Genomic DNA, 17,539 nt, shown 5'->3' with positions numbered 1-17,539 from the left:
ACATCTCGTAATATCAGCTTGAAGGGATAATGACACAAATAGTCCATGAATTTTGGCCCAATGTGCAATGCGATCCCTAAACTTTAAATTTGTGCAATATAATTTTTGAATATTTTCCCCAGCTTGAATTAAACCACAAGCCACCGGGCTTAGATCTTTGTGTAGATTGATCGCTATCCTCTCCGGGAGCAAACAATTGATTCGGAAGGTTGCGCTTCTTGAACTGCTAATACATATTGTAATTACATCCATTACTGTGTTGATTCAACTTAATTCCTCCACCTTAAGGTAATAGTACATTTAAGCCTCCTCCTTCAGGATCCTTATTCATTTAGGCATGGAAGACTCAATTTTGTTAATGAAGTTTAGATCATCCAGCCGAGAGCATTTGAGGATTAGCTTCTCAGACCGTTTCGCGTACGAACAAGATATAAACTAGAGGTTTCGCCAACATAACGAAACGGGCCTTAGGCGACGTTGATGATTGCTCGAACCTTATACCCCCATCGCCAAGCCCACTTCTTTCCCTCCTTATGTTTTCACTGCTCCCTTCCTCTCTCTCTCTCTCTCTCTCTCTCTCTCTCTCTCTCTCAACCTCAAATCAAGGCTGATGATGGCTCGACATTGATGACCATAGATCTGCCTCTATCTATGGTCGCCGGTGGTACTCAAGGTCGACCTGGCTCGATCACACCAAAGACGGGGCTGCAGCTTTGGTTGGTGGTGGTGGGATCATCAGCAGACCCAAGGTGGCTTTGCTCAAGGCGGACTAGATTCATAGCAGAGAATGTCGGCAGGCGCGGTAGAGGGGCCGGTGCAAACGCGATGGCGAATGGAGTGCAGCGGCGATGTACGGTGCGCCTACCATGGTCGTCACCGTAGAGAGAGGGGAAAAGAGAGGAGGTGGGACTGATCTTGCGTTATCCATTTTAGGGTTACACGTGGATCATACCCAAGCATGTAACTCGCTAATCAGATGCTTCCTTCAATCAGAAGTGGAGGAAACCATGACCTACGTAGTAAGGCTAAGTTGATTAAGATGTATCAACAAAATTGATTTATCTATTAAGTGACGTGACTGACTATAGCCAGACCTATAAAATTGTGGGTTTATTCAACATGTACTAGCGGCCAACCATGTTACTAAATACTCCATATTTTTTTAACTAGTATCATTATATATGAGGAAATTATCACAAAAGTCCTAAACCTATTGTATTTGTGCAAATTCAGTCCTAAATCTTTTAATTTAGCCAATTTAATGCTAAACATTTTGACAATTTACCAAGTAGTCATTCTGGTTAATTTTAGCCGGAAATCGCTAATGTGGATGCCGAATGTCTCACGTGACACGGCCAGCGTTGACTTAGATAAATTTTGCATTTTTTTTGAATTTTTTGAAATTTTTTTCCCTTTTTCTGCTTCAAGCCACCGGCCACAGCCGATGACTGGCGAGAGTCGCCCTCACCGACCTCAGGAGAGGCTCGACCTCATCAGGATCTGGTGAAGTCGACCCTCCCTGGGATCTGGCCAGGGCCAACCTTGTCAGCCTTGGACGAGGCTCGCTTCGCAAGATCTGGCGAGGTCGAGGCTTGCCCGAAGTTGGCGAGGCTGGCAAGGTCGACCCTCGCCGGATCCGGATGAGGTCAACCCTCGCTAGTCGTTGCCTGAGGTCAGTCGCGGGCCTTTGCCGAGGCCCAATGATTGGCAAAGGAAGAAGAAAAAAAGAAAGAAAAGAAAAGAAAAGAAATATGAAAACAACCCGGACACTACTTGAATACCGGCGAAGTTTCCTCGATGTTGTTGATAGTCAATGTCTGCTTCGAAGAAGCCAACCAATTCTCTTGTCGCTTGGTGCATATACTTATCCACTTCGACACATCTTTGAGCTCAAGATATACCCCGTGAAGGAAAAAGACTTTCATTTCAACTCTTAGACATCTTTGCTTTAAAATAAAAAGAAGAAAAAATTCGACAACGTGCGAATTGCTTGCACTTGGCCACTTGCGAGCGTAAGAAATAACCGAACTTTTATGGGCACGATCTCACATAAAATTTTATAAACACCGGCTTCGTGCGATTCAGCTTGATCATATACAGCGAATATGAATAAATAATGCACATCACCACAAACGACAGAACCAAAAAGAGTGATTTTCTTGTTTCCACGTGAAGAAATGGTCAAAGAATATGCAAATGCATGCACATTACAATATAGTTTCGGCGAAAAGCTTTATCCGTTCAACATATGGTTCAAAATCTATGTGCTATAGTCGTCACCTTTGACTTCGCCGGCTCCCTCGTTTTCTTGCCATTTCCCGCAGCCCACACCTTAACTTATTCCCTCAAACACCCTATAAATTTGCATGGTCTCGTTGTCCTGTAACCATCGTCCGTCAGAACTGAGAAACACAAGTGTTTTTTCTTCACTTCATACGCATTCGCTAGTATTGGCTGAGGACGCTAATGGCGTGCAAAATGAAGAACGCAGTTCTTGTGCTCCTCTTTGTTCTTCCTCTTGCGCTGGCTGATTTGAGGGTCGGCTTCTACAGCTCCACCTGTCCGCAAGCAGAATCCATCGTGCGGCAAGTTGTTCAGAAGAGATTCGGAACCGATCGATCGATCACGGCCGCCTTGCTTCGCATGCATTTTCACGATTGTTTCGTGAGGGTAAGTTACTTGCCTTTTCCGCCACATGAATATGTGACTTTGAAATGTTATCAATCGAGGAAAATGACTAGGTTAACTAAGAAGCTATTTATAGATTGATATGTTAGGCGATGTGGCATGCTAGATTATTAAGTGTTGAATGGCATTTATCCGAAGTCTGTTGGCTACCGCATTTGCCGATGTACCAATTTTCTGAGCTAGTCTTAGTATAGCTAGCATTATTCTTAATCAAATTGAGTCTCGTCAACTCAAACCCATTAGAGCTCAAGAGATAATATGCAAAATTTACTACTGATTTAAGAAGAATGATGTTGCGCCATAAAGATGGATGCTAAATTAGTTGGTAGAATGTCGTGATACAAATTATATATTAACATTTTCTCGACCCCAATATGATGGTATAATATCCACACTAGGGGAGAAAAATGTTTGGAAAGTTCACATTCTACAGTGTATATGATATGGACAAGGTTATAAATGAAGAGTTGTTAAGAAAACGATAGTGTAAATCTCATTATTGCTTGAGTGATGGTGTCAATTAGGTCTATCGCCTCTATTTCACCATGAAAGGCATGCCGCTCACATTTTGTCCCTCATTTTCTTTCCAGGGCTGTGATGCATCCATCCTCATCGACTCCACCACCAAGAAGCCATCGGAGAAATCCGCGGGGCCGAACTTCTCCGTGCGAGGATTCGACATAATCGACGAAGCCAAGAAGAGCCTTGAGGCTGCATGCCCGTCAACTGTGTCTTGCGCTGACATTGTCACGCTAGCAACTCGAGACTCCGTGTTCCTCGCCGGAGGCCCCAGCTACAATGTCTCTACGGGAAGGCGGGACGGTCTGGTTTCAAACCCGAATGAAGTGAACTTGCCGGGACCCTCATTCACGGTATCTGAGGCGCTACAAGCTTTCACTGCAAAAGGGTTTACCCTCACAGAAATGGTGACTCTTCTGGGCGCCCACTCCGTTGGAGTCGCTCACTGCAGCTTGTTCCAAGACCGCCTTTCAAATTTCCAAGGCACTGGAGCTCCGGATCCAACGATGGACTCGAGCTTGGTCGCGAAGCTGAAGGGAATTTGTGGGGACTCGACGAGCAACGACCCGACTGCTTTTTTGGACCAGAGCACGTCGTTCATTATGGATAACCAGTTCTACAGACAAATTATGCAGAAGAAAGGGGTGTTACAAATCGACCAGGAGCTTGCCGTGGACAAATCTAGCGCCGGCATCGTTTCTCGGTTTGCGTCGGATGCGGACAGTTTCAAGAATAGCTTCGCGAGTGCGATGGTGAAGCTGGGAAATATTCAGGTTCTCACTGGGAATGCTGGAGAGATCAGGAGGAATTGCAGGGTTTTCAATCAGCCCAAGTGAATTAATGACATGTCCCTATAGGGGGAATACTTTCTTCACTTGATTAAATTTTGTGAAGAATTCTTTGTATGTCACTTCATTATTTTACTTGACGAGCATTTCAGCAAGGGAATGTATTGTCATTGAATTTCATTGTGGGTCAAGTACTGATTTTGAATAATGAGCTTATATTAAAAGTCTTTATGTTCCAAGGACTGTGCTTAGAGATTTAGGTCTGCGAATTATAGTCAATTAATGAGTTTGGATGCGTTGGCATGAATTACTGCAAGACCACCTAAGCTAGTCTAGACCGATTTCGTTCTTGCTTGACAAATATGGAGAAGGCAAGACAGCTAATGAAATTGGGAAAGCCATTCTTGCAATACCATGCTCTCATTCATGTCAGTTTTAATTTCAATGCATGTTCAAAAACTGTTATACACAAGAATACTTGATCGAATCAACATGCCACATGGCATGAATCATTACTTAGAAGTTTTTTTGGTTGTTTCAATTTTGGTTGTATTTCTCTCAATAATTGAAGATTGTTAATATCTCCAATAGCTTCATCAATCTGAGAGCAAGATTTTCCATTTAATTTTCCATTTTTTAGAGATATTTTACTGGATAGATTATTTTTGTAAAGGCCAAGCCCTTCCAAAGAAAGGCCGATGGTTGCCGAGCCTGATCTAAGAAATCCCCCCTCAACCCATTTCAAGGTGTTTAGGCCCAACCCGTTCTCTGACCACACGCTTGCAAAATTCATAATTCGTGAAGCAACATTTACATAAAATGTGATCCATCCTTTTTTGTTTCAATTGCATTCTCACAGTCAATTGTTAGAGTAAAAATGTGATAGAAAGAAAAAAGAATTATTGCTAACCGTCAATTCTAATTTTTGATGTGTTTTAGTTTCAAGTTAATCGAAAGGTTATTCATCATATAACGTTATACTAAACTCATAGTTTTCTCAACACTCAACCGTTAACCTTCTAATACTTTGGTTTGTGTGCGTTCCAAGTTCAATGGTGACTCAATAACGATATAAAGCACTACGCCTAGAGGATGGAACGTAAGATTTGGCTTGCAAAATTCGTTGACCTCAAACCTTCGTATAGATAAAAATTAAGCAAAAAATTAAAGTGATCAATCATGTCGACACATCCGAGCTTATGGTGGATTGTGATGGTCCGTCATCCCCTCCTAAACAATTTTGAGAGAAAGATTAGGTGTTCTTTTATTGTATACTTGGATTTTCGATACAAAATCCAGTGATTTCGAAACTCTATGTATGAAGCTACAAGATGAATAAAAATTGAATGATCAATCATTTCGACGCATTAAGGGTTTGCGAGTTGACCGCTGCCCCCTTAGAACTTTTGAAAGAGAGAGAATTGCTTCATCAATATCTACTGTCAAAGACTTCTCTCTCTCCTAAATCATAACCTAAAATTGCATCACTCGAAATAAGTCCTGCTCTCTAGAAGCTCGATACCTTCACTTAGAGAGATCTCCAAGAGGAAGTCTAAGTCTGAGCTTGTCAATATATCAAGTTGGATCCACATTCACTGAAAAGCTCAAGACAATAAGTTATGGGCGAATTAGGATATATTAATTATCCAACACCATATTAATTTTTTGATGTGGAACTTCTCTAACACAACTCATATGTGCATCTTAACAATCAATCTCGTTTGCTTTTGATTCGAAGAAACTTCTGGGAAGAAGTTGAGTGCTCGTCACAAGAGGGTGTCTGCAGCAGTTACCTTTTAATCCCAATCAAAATTTAACAATAAGCTAATAAAAGCCGCTCACGTTACAAAATCATTCGTGGGATTAAAGCATGGGATTTGTCATTGGGCCGTGCTGATGATATTCTGCGGGAATGAAGGATTAAAGCTGCGCTGAGTCATACTCGAGTTGAAAGAAAGCGAGACAAAGAACCTTCGCCGCTATTGATTGGAGTCGTCGATGAATGAATTAATTAAAGACGGGAGGACGAGGAATTTCTTTTGCAGATGTTAAGGGAACATTCGACATAGATCGTGGTTTCTTGTTATAACAAGTAATCAAGCTCAACACGTAATGAACCGGCGCGACAAAGGTGGGGAGTTGTCGTCGGGGCTAGAGGGACAGGACAAGGAATGGCTCCTGGCGGGCTTCTAGGATGAGGAATGGGGCAGGATTAATTGAAATGTGCACCAAATAGGCCAAGAGCGATTCTGAAATATAACTCACAAAAACGCCTTTTGACTTAATTTTGAAACTCTAAAGTTAAGCATGCTCAGGTGAGAGCATTTCCTAAATGGGCGACTTCCTGGGAAGGAAACCGTGATGCTCGGTATGAGATGGGTCAAAGCAGAAAATATCTCAGTAAGTTAATCCAGGATATTACACAACGCTTGGCTTACGTCAGGGGTTTAGGTGGAGCTCTATGAGCAACGACAATTCCTCTTGAAAGGAACCAATTATTAGTGTATCAAAATTTGTAGGTCGGACATAATTAACTACATATGATAGATACTTGAAGGCATAAACATGATGATATTACACTGGCAAGAAATAGGCAGAACGAAAATGTAAGAGGGAGAGAGTTGGACTTCTCGATACTATGTTAAACAATCATTTTGTCAAGAAAACTTAATCTGTATAGAAAAACACACCGTCACACCGTCAAGCACGAATCATTTCATGTTAGGATTATGTACCAAATTTTAACGTGAGTCTTAATTGGTTCATAAGGTTAACTTGTCTAGGGGTCTAGTGACCCAACCAGATAACTTTTCTCCTTCTTGGGTCTGAACCATATTTTGGGGCCAACACACTTTAATTATGGACATTCCCGGTAGTAAGCTAGTTTTTTTTTTTTTTTTTTTTTGTATGAGTTTGATTACTTTGGCAACATAAAATTCATTATTTTCTCCATATATTCCAATATAAGCATGAATACTTCACCAAAAATTTATTCCCTTTTTTTTTTTATAATCACTTAATTATGTAAATTTTCAAATTATACTTTTGCAATTGATTCTTTTATTCTCTCTTCTTTATTCTTTTGATAATAAGTACTCGTACTCCTTCTTCATTAATAAAATTTAATCTTCACACTAAAGGGTTAAGCGTCGCTTCCTCTGTGGTGTCACGAGGCAGGTAGGGTGAGGAAATATGCATTCCTGGCGAGTATTCCTCGCTGGGGTTGGGAATGAGGCACGGGATGGGATACGACCTGATAGGATAATTTTTGTCCAAGTCATTATTTTGTGCATTCCTCAACCAAGATATGTATATTCTTAATACATAGGTCGGATATGGCCGAATAGGATATCTCTTATCCGAGATGAAAATAGAGGAAAAACAAAAAAGAATAAAGCCCTTCACCAAAGCAACAAAGAGAGATCGAGAGAGGGGACGAGAGAGAATGGCAATGGCCACCGCCAACGGCGACCACTATGGTGGGTCATACTGTTCTTAGGCCGAGCCATAGTTACAATGGTCGCCGTTCTCTAACGGGCACATCCCATGCTTGCTCTTTGTCACATATATTCAGATTCCCAAATGAGGCTAGCAACCACCTTGCAATGGTCTTCCGACCATTGAGGGCCTTAGGTGACCACCACGAGAGGGTACCCCGTTCTCAAAGGAACGACAACCCTCTCGTAGTGGTCGCGCAGCCGCAAGATGATCATACCTGGCCCAACATTGTTCAAAGAACAATGCTCACGCTCGAACCTTTTTCTTTTTTTTCTAATTTGAAAATTTTATTATTACTATTTTAAAGGCAATTTATATAATAGTTCACACACCGAACACTCAATTGGCTAGCATATATGTATATTCACGTTACATATGTCATTTATCAAACAATGTATAAAATATGGAAAAATCCCTTCCAACCTTGCTTTATCTGGTGAAAAAGTCTAGACGATCAAAATAACAGAGTTTGAATCAGATAGAATTTCGTCATCCCTTTCAACAGTAAGCCTTAGACGTCTTGAAGACAAATGAATTCCACCAAATCTGACTATTTTCAGACGTAGTTTGATACATACAATACATGCATTAACATTAGAGATCACTATTCCAAGAGATAAGCTCTTCGTTCGTGCAATGAAACTGGATCATCATAGCTGGACGCTAAAGTGCCCGAGTTTAATCATTCACCGCATATATGCAGAAAAGGGAGAATTGTCTTTATGCTGAAGTTGATGCCTAGCAAAACTAAAAAGCCTACAAATATGTGATTATTGGGCCACTACACTGATTATTCCCGGGAATAATGCAAGGTTTAAAGTGCGCAGTCAGAATCAAAAGCAGATGATGAATGATTACAATGATTGTTAATGCTAAGTGATTATATATAGTAGAGGAATGGAAAAGTATAAAAAAAGTTCTAAATTTATTGTATTAGTATCAATTTAGTTCAAAACCTTTCAATTAGATCAATTTAGTCTTAAACTTTTTCATATTATTATCAATTCAATCCATTAGGATAATTTAGGCCAGAAATTGTTGACAAGAACGCCGGCCGTCCTACGTGGCACGGCCGGTGCTCATAGGGACAATTTTTTTTTAATAATTTTTCAGTAAATTTTTGAATTTTTTAAAAAAATTTCCCTCTTTTTTTTTTCCTTTTCCTTTTTTTGTTTTTGGCCTGTGGTCGGTGCTTGGCCATAGCCGATGACCAGCTACAGGCAAGGACCGGCGAGGGCTTGACCCTCGTAGCCTTGGCGAGGGTCACCCTCGCCAGAGGTCGTGAGGGCTGCGACACCCTCACCGACCCTTGCCTGTGGCCGATCCCCGGCCACGGCCAACTATAGGCCAAAGGAAGAAAAGGAAAAAAAAGTAAAAAGGGAAAAAATTTATAGAAAAAATTGTCTACGTTAGCGTCAGCTGTGCCACGTAAGATGGTCAATGTTCACATCAGCAATTTCCAGCCAAATTGGCCGAATGGACTCAATTGGTACCAATGTGAAAGGGTTTGGGTCTAAATTGGTCCAATTAAAAGGTTTAAGACTAAATTAGTGCCAATGATTGCTAATACCAAGTAATTATATATAGTATTCGACCAAAAAAAAGTACTTATATATAGTAGAGGAATATATGTTCTATGAATAACCAACGAAAGGGCTAACTACCTACATGGCACGAACCATGTACCCTTAATTTCATATGTGAGTGCATGACAATAACAAATATTGACTCCAAAGTCCAAAGCATTAGTAATAGGAATCTCCTTTAAGCATAAGATGGAAATAAATTGAAATATGGGAAAATTACCAAAAAAGTCCTAAACCTTTTGCAATTGTGCCAATTCAGTCCTAAATCTTTTTTTTTTGCCATTTCAGTCCTAAATCTTTTACAATTGTGCCAATTCAGTCCATCCGTCCACTTTTGGCCAGCCGGCGCCGGCCGGCTGATGTGGCATTATTTTAATATTTTTTTTTCCTTCTTCCCCCTGGCCGGACCGGCCAGGGGGAGGCTCGCCGGTGAGGTGACCTCGTCGGCCATGGCGAGGTTGAGCTCGCCCGGCCATGGCGAGGTCGAGCTCGCCCGGCCATGGCGAGGTCGAGCTCGCCGGCCATGGGCGACGGCGAGGCCTCGCCCAGATCTGGCGAGACCTCGCCGTCGCTGGGCGAGCTCGACCTCGCCCGGCCATGGCGAGGTCGAGCTCGCCGGTCATGGGCGAGGCCGAGCTCGCCCGGCGACGGCGAGGCCTCGCCCAGATCTGGCGAGACCTCGCTGTCGCTGGGCGAGGTGTCCATGGCTGGGCGAGGTCGACCTCGCCCATGGCCGGCGAGGTCGGCCTCGCCATGGCCGGAGAGGTCACCTCGCCGGCGAGCCTCCCCCTGGCCGGTCCGGGCAGGGGGAAGAAGGAAAAAAAAATTAAAATAATGTCACGTCAGCCGGCCGGCGTCCACGTCAGCGCCGGCAGGCCAAAAGTGGCTGGATGGACTGAATTGTCACAATTGTAAAAGGTTTAGGACTGAAATGGCAAAAAAAAAAGGTTTAGGACTGAATTGGCACAATTTCAAAAGGTTTATGACTTTTTTGGTAATTTTCCCATTGAAATATACACTAACAGTTCTTGAAAAAGTTTAGGCTATGCTCGTTTAAAACTTCCACCACATATTATTGTGAAGTAAGCATAAAGGGAAAAAAAAGATCTTATGTCCTATTAAGCCAAACCTAAGATTCTTCTCATTAAAAATCTGGTTGAAAGCTAGGCTCGTTTAATATATTAATGACTCAAGTAATCTTTCTTGAGAATCGCCAAGAAAGAAAAAAAGAAAAGTAAAGATCCTGACTAGGAAGAAAGACAACATTAATGCAAATTAGGAAATGATGATTCTCAAAGTATTCCACATCACTAATATAATGGGGATCCAATGGGCATTATATTACATAGTTTCCCCTGGCCTATCAGTGGAGATATTTACCAAAAGAGTACTGAACCCATTGTTAGGATGCACATGTTAGTTATATTAGAGAAGTTCAATATCGGAATTTGTATTGAGTAGTTAATATATCTTACTCATTGACTTAAGCTTTTGAGTGAATGTGAGTCTAACTGTGTAGATCGACGGGCTCGCACTTGAGCCCTCCCTTGATGATCTCAGTAAAGGTATCGGGTTTCTATTACGTGTTCCCAACATTCGGTGTGAAACTTTTTTCACCAACACCTTTGTTGTGTGCACCTTAACAAAAGTCTTCTTTATATGCGAGACTTTCGTATTAGATTAGGCCCTTTAACCCCAAGTTAGGTTTCCACCTGTCATTATTGTTAAAACAAAATTCCCAGCCATTGCTTGATGGTAAATAATGATCATGAAATGCTTGAATTCTTCATTCAAAAAGTGAACTCCAAAATTTCGTCTCGTTACAGCAAAATTAGCTGCACACATGCTGATCAGCTAGGGTCTACTGCTATTCGAAAGATTGTATCCCTCATTTAGAGATAATGTTTAAACTCTGCACCTTTCAAGAACATTGCTTTTCGTAATTTTGGAGGACGAACAAAATAGGAAGAGAAAGTGAGATTTTTCCTTGAATTTCTATTGCTGGTTATATTTCTATTCTTTTTCTATGGTATTGGCTTAGCAATTCGTGGGTAAGTCAAGACAAAGTCAAGAATTGTTGCACATATCGATCCCATCAACTCCCCACCTTCCATGATTACTATATTAGAGCATGGCAATGCAAGAATTTCAAAAGTCAGACAGGAGCGACAAGAGAGACATGGTGGCCTAATCGGCCACTCCATTGGGGGACATCTTTATTTAGGAAGCGTGCGTGCTTGCTTGCTTTTGCATTTCCATGAAAGATGGAAAAGAAACCCAAGATTTTGCCACTTGCACGCATTAATCAAGCCCCACCGAAAAGGAGTGAAACATATGCACAGGCAATAAGTCTAAATTACTAGGAAATTGCTGCCATGGAGGTTCTTTTCTTCAAGTTATGACTTAATTTAAGAATACAAAGTCTAATGAACATCTGCCCAATTTGACTGAAATGTTAGAGATTGGGAGTTTCAATATCAATTCTTGGGTGAGATGACATACTGCATTTAGCAAAGCCTAAAGTCAAAAAGATTCATTGACCCTGTTCCATCCAATATGATTTACTGAATGAAATGTCAATAAATCTAGTAGGCCTAAATTTGCAAAAAAAAAAAAAAGAAGAAGAAAGAAAATCCTCTCAATAAATAAATAACATCCTCAACTCACTAGGATTATCTAAACTCTACTAATAGATTTAAGAGAAAAACTGCAGCAACTCTCTCTCTCTCTCTCTGACTGCAACTTGCCGAAGTTTCTTTTTTCTCATTTATTGTGATGACCTCTTTCTATTTTCTACGAATTGATTTCATGACTTATGCAGTGCCTTTTTATATAGAAAATTAGTAAGATTTGTCACAAATTCAAGGTTTATGTCTCATCATAACATAGACTTCGTCCTCTATCTCTTGACGAAATTCAGCAGAGATGTTTGTAGCTTTTGTCCTTGTTGATGTCTTTCTAAGTTTTTCAAGCGAAAATTGATATGCCAATAAACAAATATGCATCAATTTTATCTCTCAATCTTTGACAATCACGCAAAAGCTACTATTTTGATTTACTCTAACTATTTCAATGGCCTGATAAAATAAAATGAGATACTCGACCCCTCGGGCTTGGAGCTTTCCGAGATTTTTTACTAAGAAATCGTAAGTCATCCGTTAAATTCTACAAATTATGTGTATAGTACTCCGCATCAAGATCAACTACAAAAAGCTAAAGGCCTAGCTACTTGTATTCATGAGATTTTCAAGGTGTTTTGTAGATTTCTAAATAACCGGCTCTACAGACACGTGTCTGGGGATCATAGAAAGATAAATGAGAGACCCCACAAAAGTCTTTTTCTTCTTCAATGTGAAAAACTGAACGCAAATCAGACCGCCAAGAAAGGTTGATGCGATGGTTTTCCCATGCTGCCGACCACAAACAGTGCATCCTCTCGTAGGTAAAAGACATATCAAATCAATCGCATGTATTAAAGGAACACAGAACTCCAACCAAAGAAAACCCAAAAAAACAAAAAACAAAACAAAGTAAATAAAGAATTGGCGAGTGACTGAGGGTGTGTGAAAAGCACACAACCACTAGGGAAGGGAAACAAACAAAGGCTGACAATAACAGTGAAGATTCCTCTGCTTACTTTCTTTCGCACCCCATGTCAGCTCAGTAGGCAGTTTTCCATTTATGGATACACTCCAAAACCCTAGACCAAACCATGTAAAAGTCACCGAGGTGGTAAGTGGTAACCTACCCAACCTCCTCCTCCTCCTCCTCCTCCTGAGAGAGCCTTTTCTGTCTGAGTTTAATGAAAATCACGTTTTGCTGGTCCTAATCTATGTTTTCCGAGAGACCCTAGAACGACCTTCGTTTCTGCTTTGGCTCGTACAGAACCCTCTTCAAATTTAGTTCAGACCATTAGATTGATCGATTGCAAGTGTATAAGGTTTAGTTTTCTTAATTACTTCATGCTTTTGAATCAAAAGATTTGCTAGATTTGTGTAATTCTGCGCAAGCTGTAGATGGTACGAGAACTCTTTCTCATTTCATCGTCTATTAGTGTCACATTTTCCATCCTACCTGTTTTCTTGCTAATGACCTCTTTAGTTGGACTCAAGCAGTAACGTGTTATTAAGTTCAATACGGGTAGTTTACTTGTAATACAGGAAATAGAGTCATCAGCTCCACCGCTGGTGGGGGCCAGAGAGAGGTGTTTGGTTGTTGCAGTGGTGGCTCGGTGGCGGTCGGGTGTGATGGCTGACGATAAGAACTAGTCAATTAGGATAAAGAATTGAGAGAGAGAGAGAGAGAGAGAGAGAGAGAGAGAGGGGGGTTGGAATTAGGGTTTTGTTTATTAGATGAACTTGGACTATTGATTTCAAGAAAGTTGATGTGTCATCCATACAATGACGTAAAGTAGGGGATTCGCGATCATTTAGGGTTAGTCCTTCCTAAAAATTCATAAGTTCACTTCTTTTTGAAAATCATAAAAGGTGTCAAATATGATCCATTCCTAATTGCAGAAGAATTGAGAGTACAAATTTATGTAAAGGGTAGCTAATTTATAATATAGTTTTACATCAACACGAGTTCCTTTATGTTCCCAGTAGAAATGAAAAACATTTATATGTGTGCAAAAAATGAAAGAAAAGCCTGCACAATGAAGGACGAGAGAGTGCAATAATTCATTGCAGAAAATGGGTTTAAGTAGTTGCATGATGGGAAAATTATTTAAAAAATTTAGAATTCGCGAGAGACTTGTGCAACTACACGCTACTATTATAAACTAAGGTTGATATCATTACCATTTCATTCAAAATTCAGTAACATATGGCAACCACAATCCACAAAGATCTTTGGATAACAATCTTAGCTTAATGGTCGCATTTGAGTTTTTGTTATTAAATAGAGATATAGAGATTGCGACATCAAATTGAGCTTCTAGTTGCCAAGTGGAGCTCTACTTTGACTCTAGAACGGCCATCACGAGATCTCGGAGCAAAATATTCTGGATAGAGCTAATGCAGCGGCCGTTTCATAAGCATGTTAAAGCCTCTTTCCAAAGATTATTATATGTCCACTGCTTTTCCACAATTGGAAAAGAGAATCCATTAAAATCCTGCCATCTTAAGTATTGAACATCACCCACTTTTACAAAAACGGAAAAAGAAGAATAATCCCATATGACTATCATGTTAGGCACATAAATCCACTTGCTCTGATTGTCTTTAGTATATAGGATTGTTTTGATTGGCGACCCTCTTTCTTCTGATCATTCTAGTCTGAATTTTGGGAAGATTTCTGGCCGTTTCTCTAGTAGAATGTACTGCCGCATCAAATCAGTTGTGTACCTGATCGTTCCTTGCCACTTGAGTCGACATCCATAATTGCTTCGTTGGCTATTGGTTAATTAGGAGTTTTGATTTCCAATTAAAGATAATAATTCAGAGTTTTGACGGGTTGAAAGGGATAAAAAGGAAAAGAAAGAAGGAAAAAAAGAAGAACTCCATCCTTAATATCTAGTCATATGCTTATCGACCAGATTTTTCAAATGAGCAAGCAAATATTACTTGGGTTTAACAAGTTTTTATAGAAGGAAGGTGTGGTACTAACCATACGCATGGATAATACTTCTTTACCTACAAACTCATGCCTCCTAATCCACTTTCAAAATGTTAAATTGTAATCACATCAAAAGCAAGAAAACACCAACCAAGAGAAGCCGGGAAAAGTGCCAAAAAAGTCCTAAACATTTTGCATTGGTGCCAATTTAGTCCTAAATTTTTTTTTGGTGCCAATTCAGTCATAAACCTTTTGCATTGGTGCTAATTTAGTACTAAACCTTTTTTTGGTGCCAATTGAGTCCTAAACCTTTTGCATTGGTGCCAATTCAATCCTAAACCTTTTGTCTTTGTGCCAATTTAGTCATTCCAGTCAATTTTAGCCGGATTTTGCTGACGTGGACGCCGACCGACCGGCGGCCGGTCACCGGCGCTGACGTGGACAACTTTAATAATATTTTAATATTTTTTTGAATTTTTATTTTTTTTCTTTTCTTTTTTTTTTCTCTTCCCTCCTCCAGCCGGTCGCTGGACCGGCGACCGGCCGGTGGCCAAAGGCCAGAGGCCAGCGCCTGCGAGGCTCGCCTTCGCCGGCCACTGGCGAGGGCGGCCTCGCGCTGGGCGAGGCCTGACCTCGCCAGATCCGACGAGGTCGTGCCTCGCCCAGCCGCCAGCGAGGCTCGTCCTCGTTAGTGACGGCAAATGCAAGCCTCGCCATGGCTGGGCGAGGCCCGACCTCGCCAGATCCGGCGAGGTCGTGCCTCGCCCAGCCGCCGGCGAGGCTTGCCCTCGCCAGTGACGGCGAAGGCGAGCCTCGCCCAGCGCGAGGCCGCCCTCGCCAGTGGCTGGCGTGGGCGAGCCTCGCCGGCGCCAGCCTCTGGCCTCTAGCCGGTCGCCGGTCTGGCGACCGGCTGGAGGGAGGGGAGAGAAAAAAAAAAGAAAGAAAAAAAAGAAAAAAATTAATAAAAATTCAAAAAAAATATTAAAATATTATTAAAGTTTTCCACGTCAGCACCGGTGACCGGCCGGTCGGCATCCACGTCAGCAAAATCCGGCCAAAATTGACCGAAAGGACTGAAGTGGCATAAAGACAAAAGGTTTAGGACTGAATTGGCACAAATGCGAAAGGTTTAGGACTCAATTGGCACCAAAAAAGGTTTAGGACTAAATTGGCACCTATGCAAAAGGTTTAGGACTGAATTGGCACCAAAAAAAGGTTTAGGACTCAATTGGCACCAAAAAAGGTTTAGGACTAAATTTGCACCTATGCAAAAGGTTTAGGACTGAATTGGCACCAAAAAAAGGTTTAGGACTAAATTGGCACCAATGCAAAAGGTTTAGGACTTTTTTGGCACTTTTCCCGGAGAAGCTAGGGCAAGAATTCTTCAGAAGAGGGAGCATCGAGATTTGAAACCGAGGATTGCCATTAAAGTCGATAACGATTAAATCAAATTATGAGGAAGAATACGTATGTCCATTAGTCACTCGAAATAAAAAAAAAATAAATGTGATGTGTATGAGACATTATATCCCAAATTTTCAATAATTTGAGCAATACAACTATTAGACATATGCCGAAACCAAAAAACAATGTTGGACATATGTTGCAATTGCTAATAAATCCAAAAGAGATGCAACAATTTGGTCGTCGAAGACTAGCTGGGAAGCACACGGTGCATGATCTTTTGCTAAAGAATAGGGAGACACTCCACATGTACTCTGGCTTGTCCTTTTTAACTGGACATCCCAACACCCCAAAGCACAAAATGCCCGGTTCCAGACAAATCATGCTAGACATACAAAACTTTTGTTAACGTTAAAAGACAATGTTAAGCGCTCAATATAATACAACCAATTTGGAGTTTGGAGTTTCCTGCATCATTTTGCAAATTAAATTTATTAAATCAAAATTCCATATATATATACATATTTTTTTGTCCCAGAAATGCTCAAACATTGCAGCATACATCCGTCTCTTTTTGGAGGACCCTTTTGTTTGTTTTTTCCCAACACATGCAAGCGAAAAAAGTTTGTGTGTTGCACAGTCCAGTCCACCATTTCAGGGCTTTATGAAGCTAAGGGGAGAAAGTACCAGGTTGCTTCAAAAAAAGATGCATGAACAGTGAGGTGACCATGCCTTTTCACTCGTGCCCGTGTTGGGTTCAAGTATGTGTAGAAGATAGCAACCGTACGTGGGTGTGAATCTAAAATCTAATCCAAGGAAGAATCCTTGCAACCGAAGGCAAAACATCTGCAGGGCTGCCTGTCAGAGAGACAGAAAACCGCGTCTGAGACGCAAAGTCGGTCGCTGTTTGTTTTTTTCTCTGCATTCTTTACCTTAGTTTTTTGCTTAGTTTTTTGCGCCCCCCCCCCCCCCCCCCCCCCCCCCCGGTACTTGTATTGATATTTATATGTAGATACAAGTAATAAAGAACCCCTCCTATGTAATCTGTATGAATGGGGATGTGCACAAACTGTTCGACTTTTAAGCCACCCTTTGAGACTCTTTACCCTCCTCTCGTTTATTTTTTTAAAAGTTCTGCTTCTTGTTTTCTTGCTTACTTTCTGTTTTAAATTTTCTTTTCTTGCAGAGAGTTTCTCTCATGGTTTTCCACTGTAAGCCGTGTTTGCTCAACGTCACGGGTAATAAATAATAGCGCACGGTTTCTTGACCATTCTTGCTTTAAAATAATGATAAGGGTTCTGTGTTTTTTGGGTGCGACCCAGCTTTCCATGCATAGCTTCACATGCACTTGCTCGCCACAGAAACAACAACCCTAGTTCTTTTTCTCCCCTTATACAAGTCTTTCACATTTACCATTCTGACCACCTCTTCCAAGGTATTTTCCCATGCAACCTTGAAGAGAATATGCTATGAGATTTTAAAAATACTGAGTACTGATCT

At 41.1% G+C, this 17,539-nt stretch overlaps 1 protein-coding gene across 1 annotated transcript; it reads left to right on the top strand.

The window, feature by feature from the left end:
- The first annotated feature begins 2,398 nt into the window (after window positions 1-2,398).
- On the top strand, window positions 2,399-4,222 carry LOC115674804 (peroxidase 44). The gene is made up of 2 exons (XM_030597318.2): window positions 2,399-2,670; window positions 3,279-4,222. The coding sequence occupies exons 1-2, from the start codon at window positions 2,467-2,469 to the stop codon at window positions 4,041-4,043; spliced, it is 969 nt and encodes a 322-aa protein (XP_030453178.1). The 5' UTR covers window positions 2,399-2,466; the 3' UTR covers window positions 4,044-4,222.
- The last annotated feature ends 13,317 nt before the right edge of the window (window positions 4,223-17,539 follow it).

Source organism: Syzygium oleosum, unplaced genomic scaffold (assembly GCF_021117445.2).
Source record: "Syzygium oleosum isolate NSW1041296 unplaced genomic scaffold, Sole_v2.1 Sole_v2.23, whole genome shotgun sequence".
In the NCBI taxonomy this organism is placed as follows: Eukaryota; Viridiplantae; Streptophyta; class Magnoliopsida; order Myrtales; family Myrtaceae; genus Syzygium; species Syzygium oleosum.
This window is presented reverse-complemented; position numbering and strand designations above follow the sequence as displayed.

What these genes read in the sequence shown, in the direction of transcription:
- LOC115674804 (XM_030597318.2), top strand. Translation starts at nt 2,467, where the DNA reads ATGGCGTGCAAAATGAAGAACGCAGTTCTTGTGCTCCTCTTTGTTCTT. An exon ending in TTCACGATTGTTTCGTGAGG is followed by an intron (nt 2,671 to 3,278) that starts GTAAGTTACTTG and finishes TTTTCTTTCCAG; the next exon opens with GGCTGTGATGCATCCATCCT.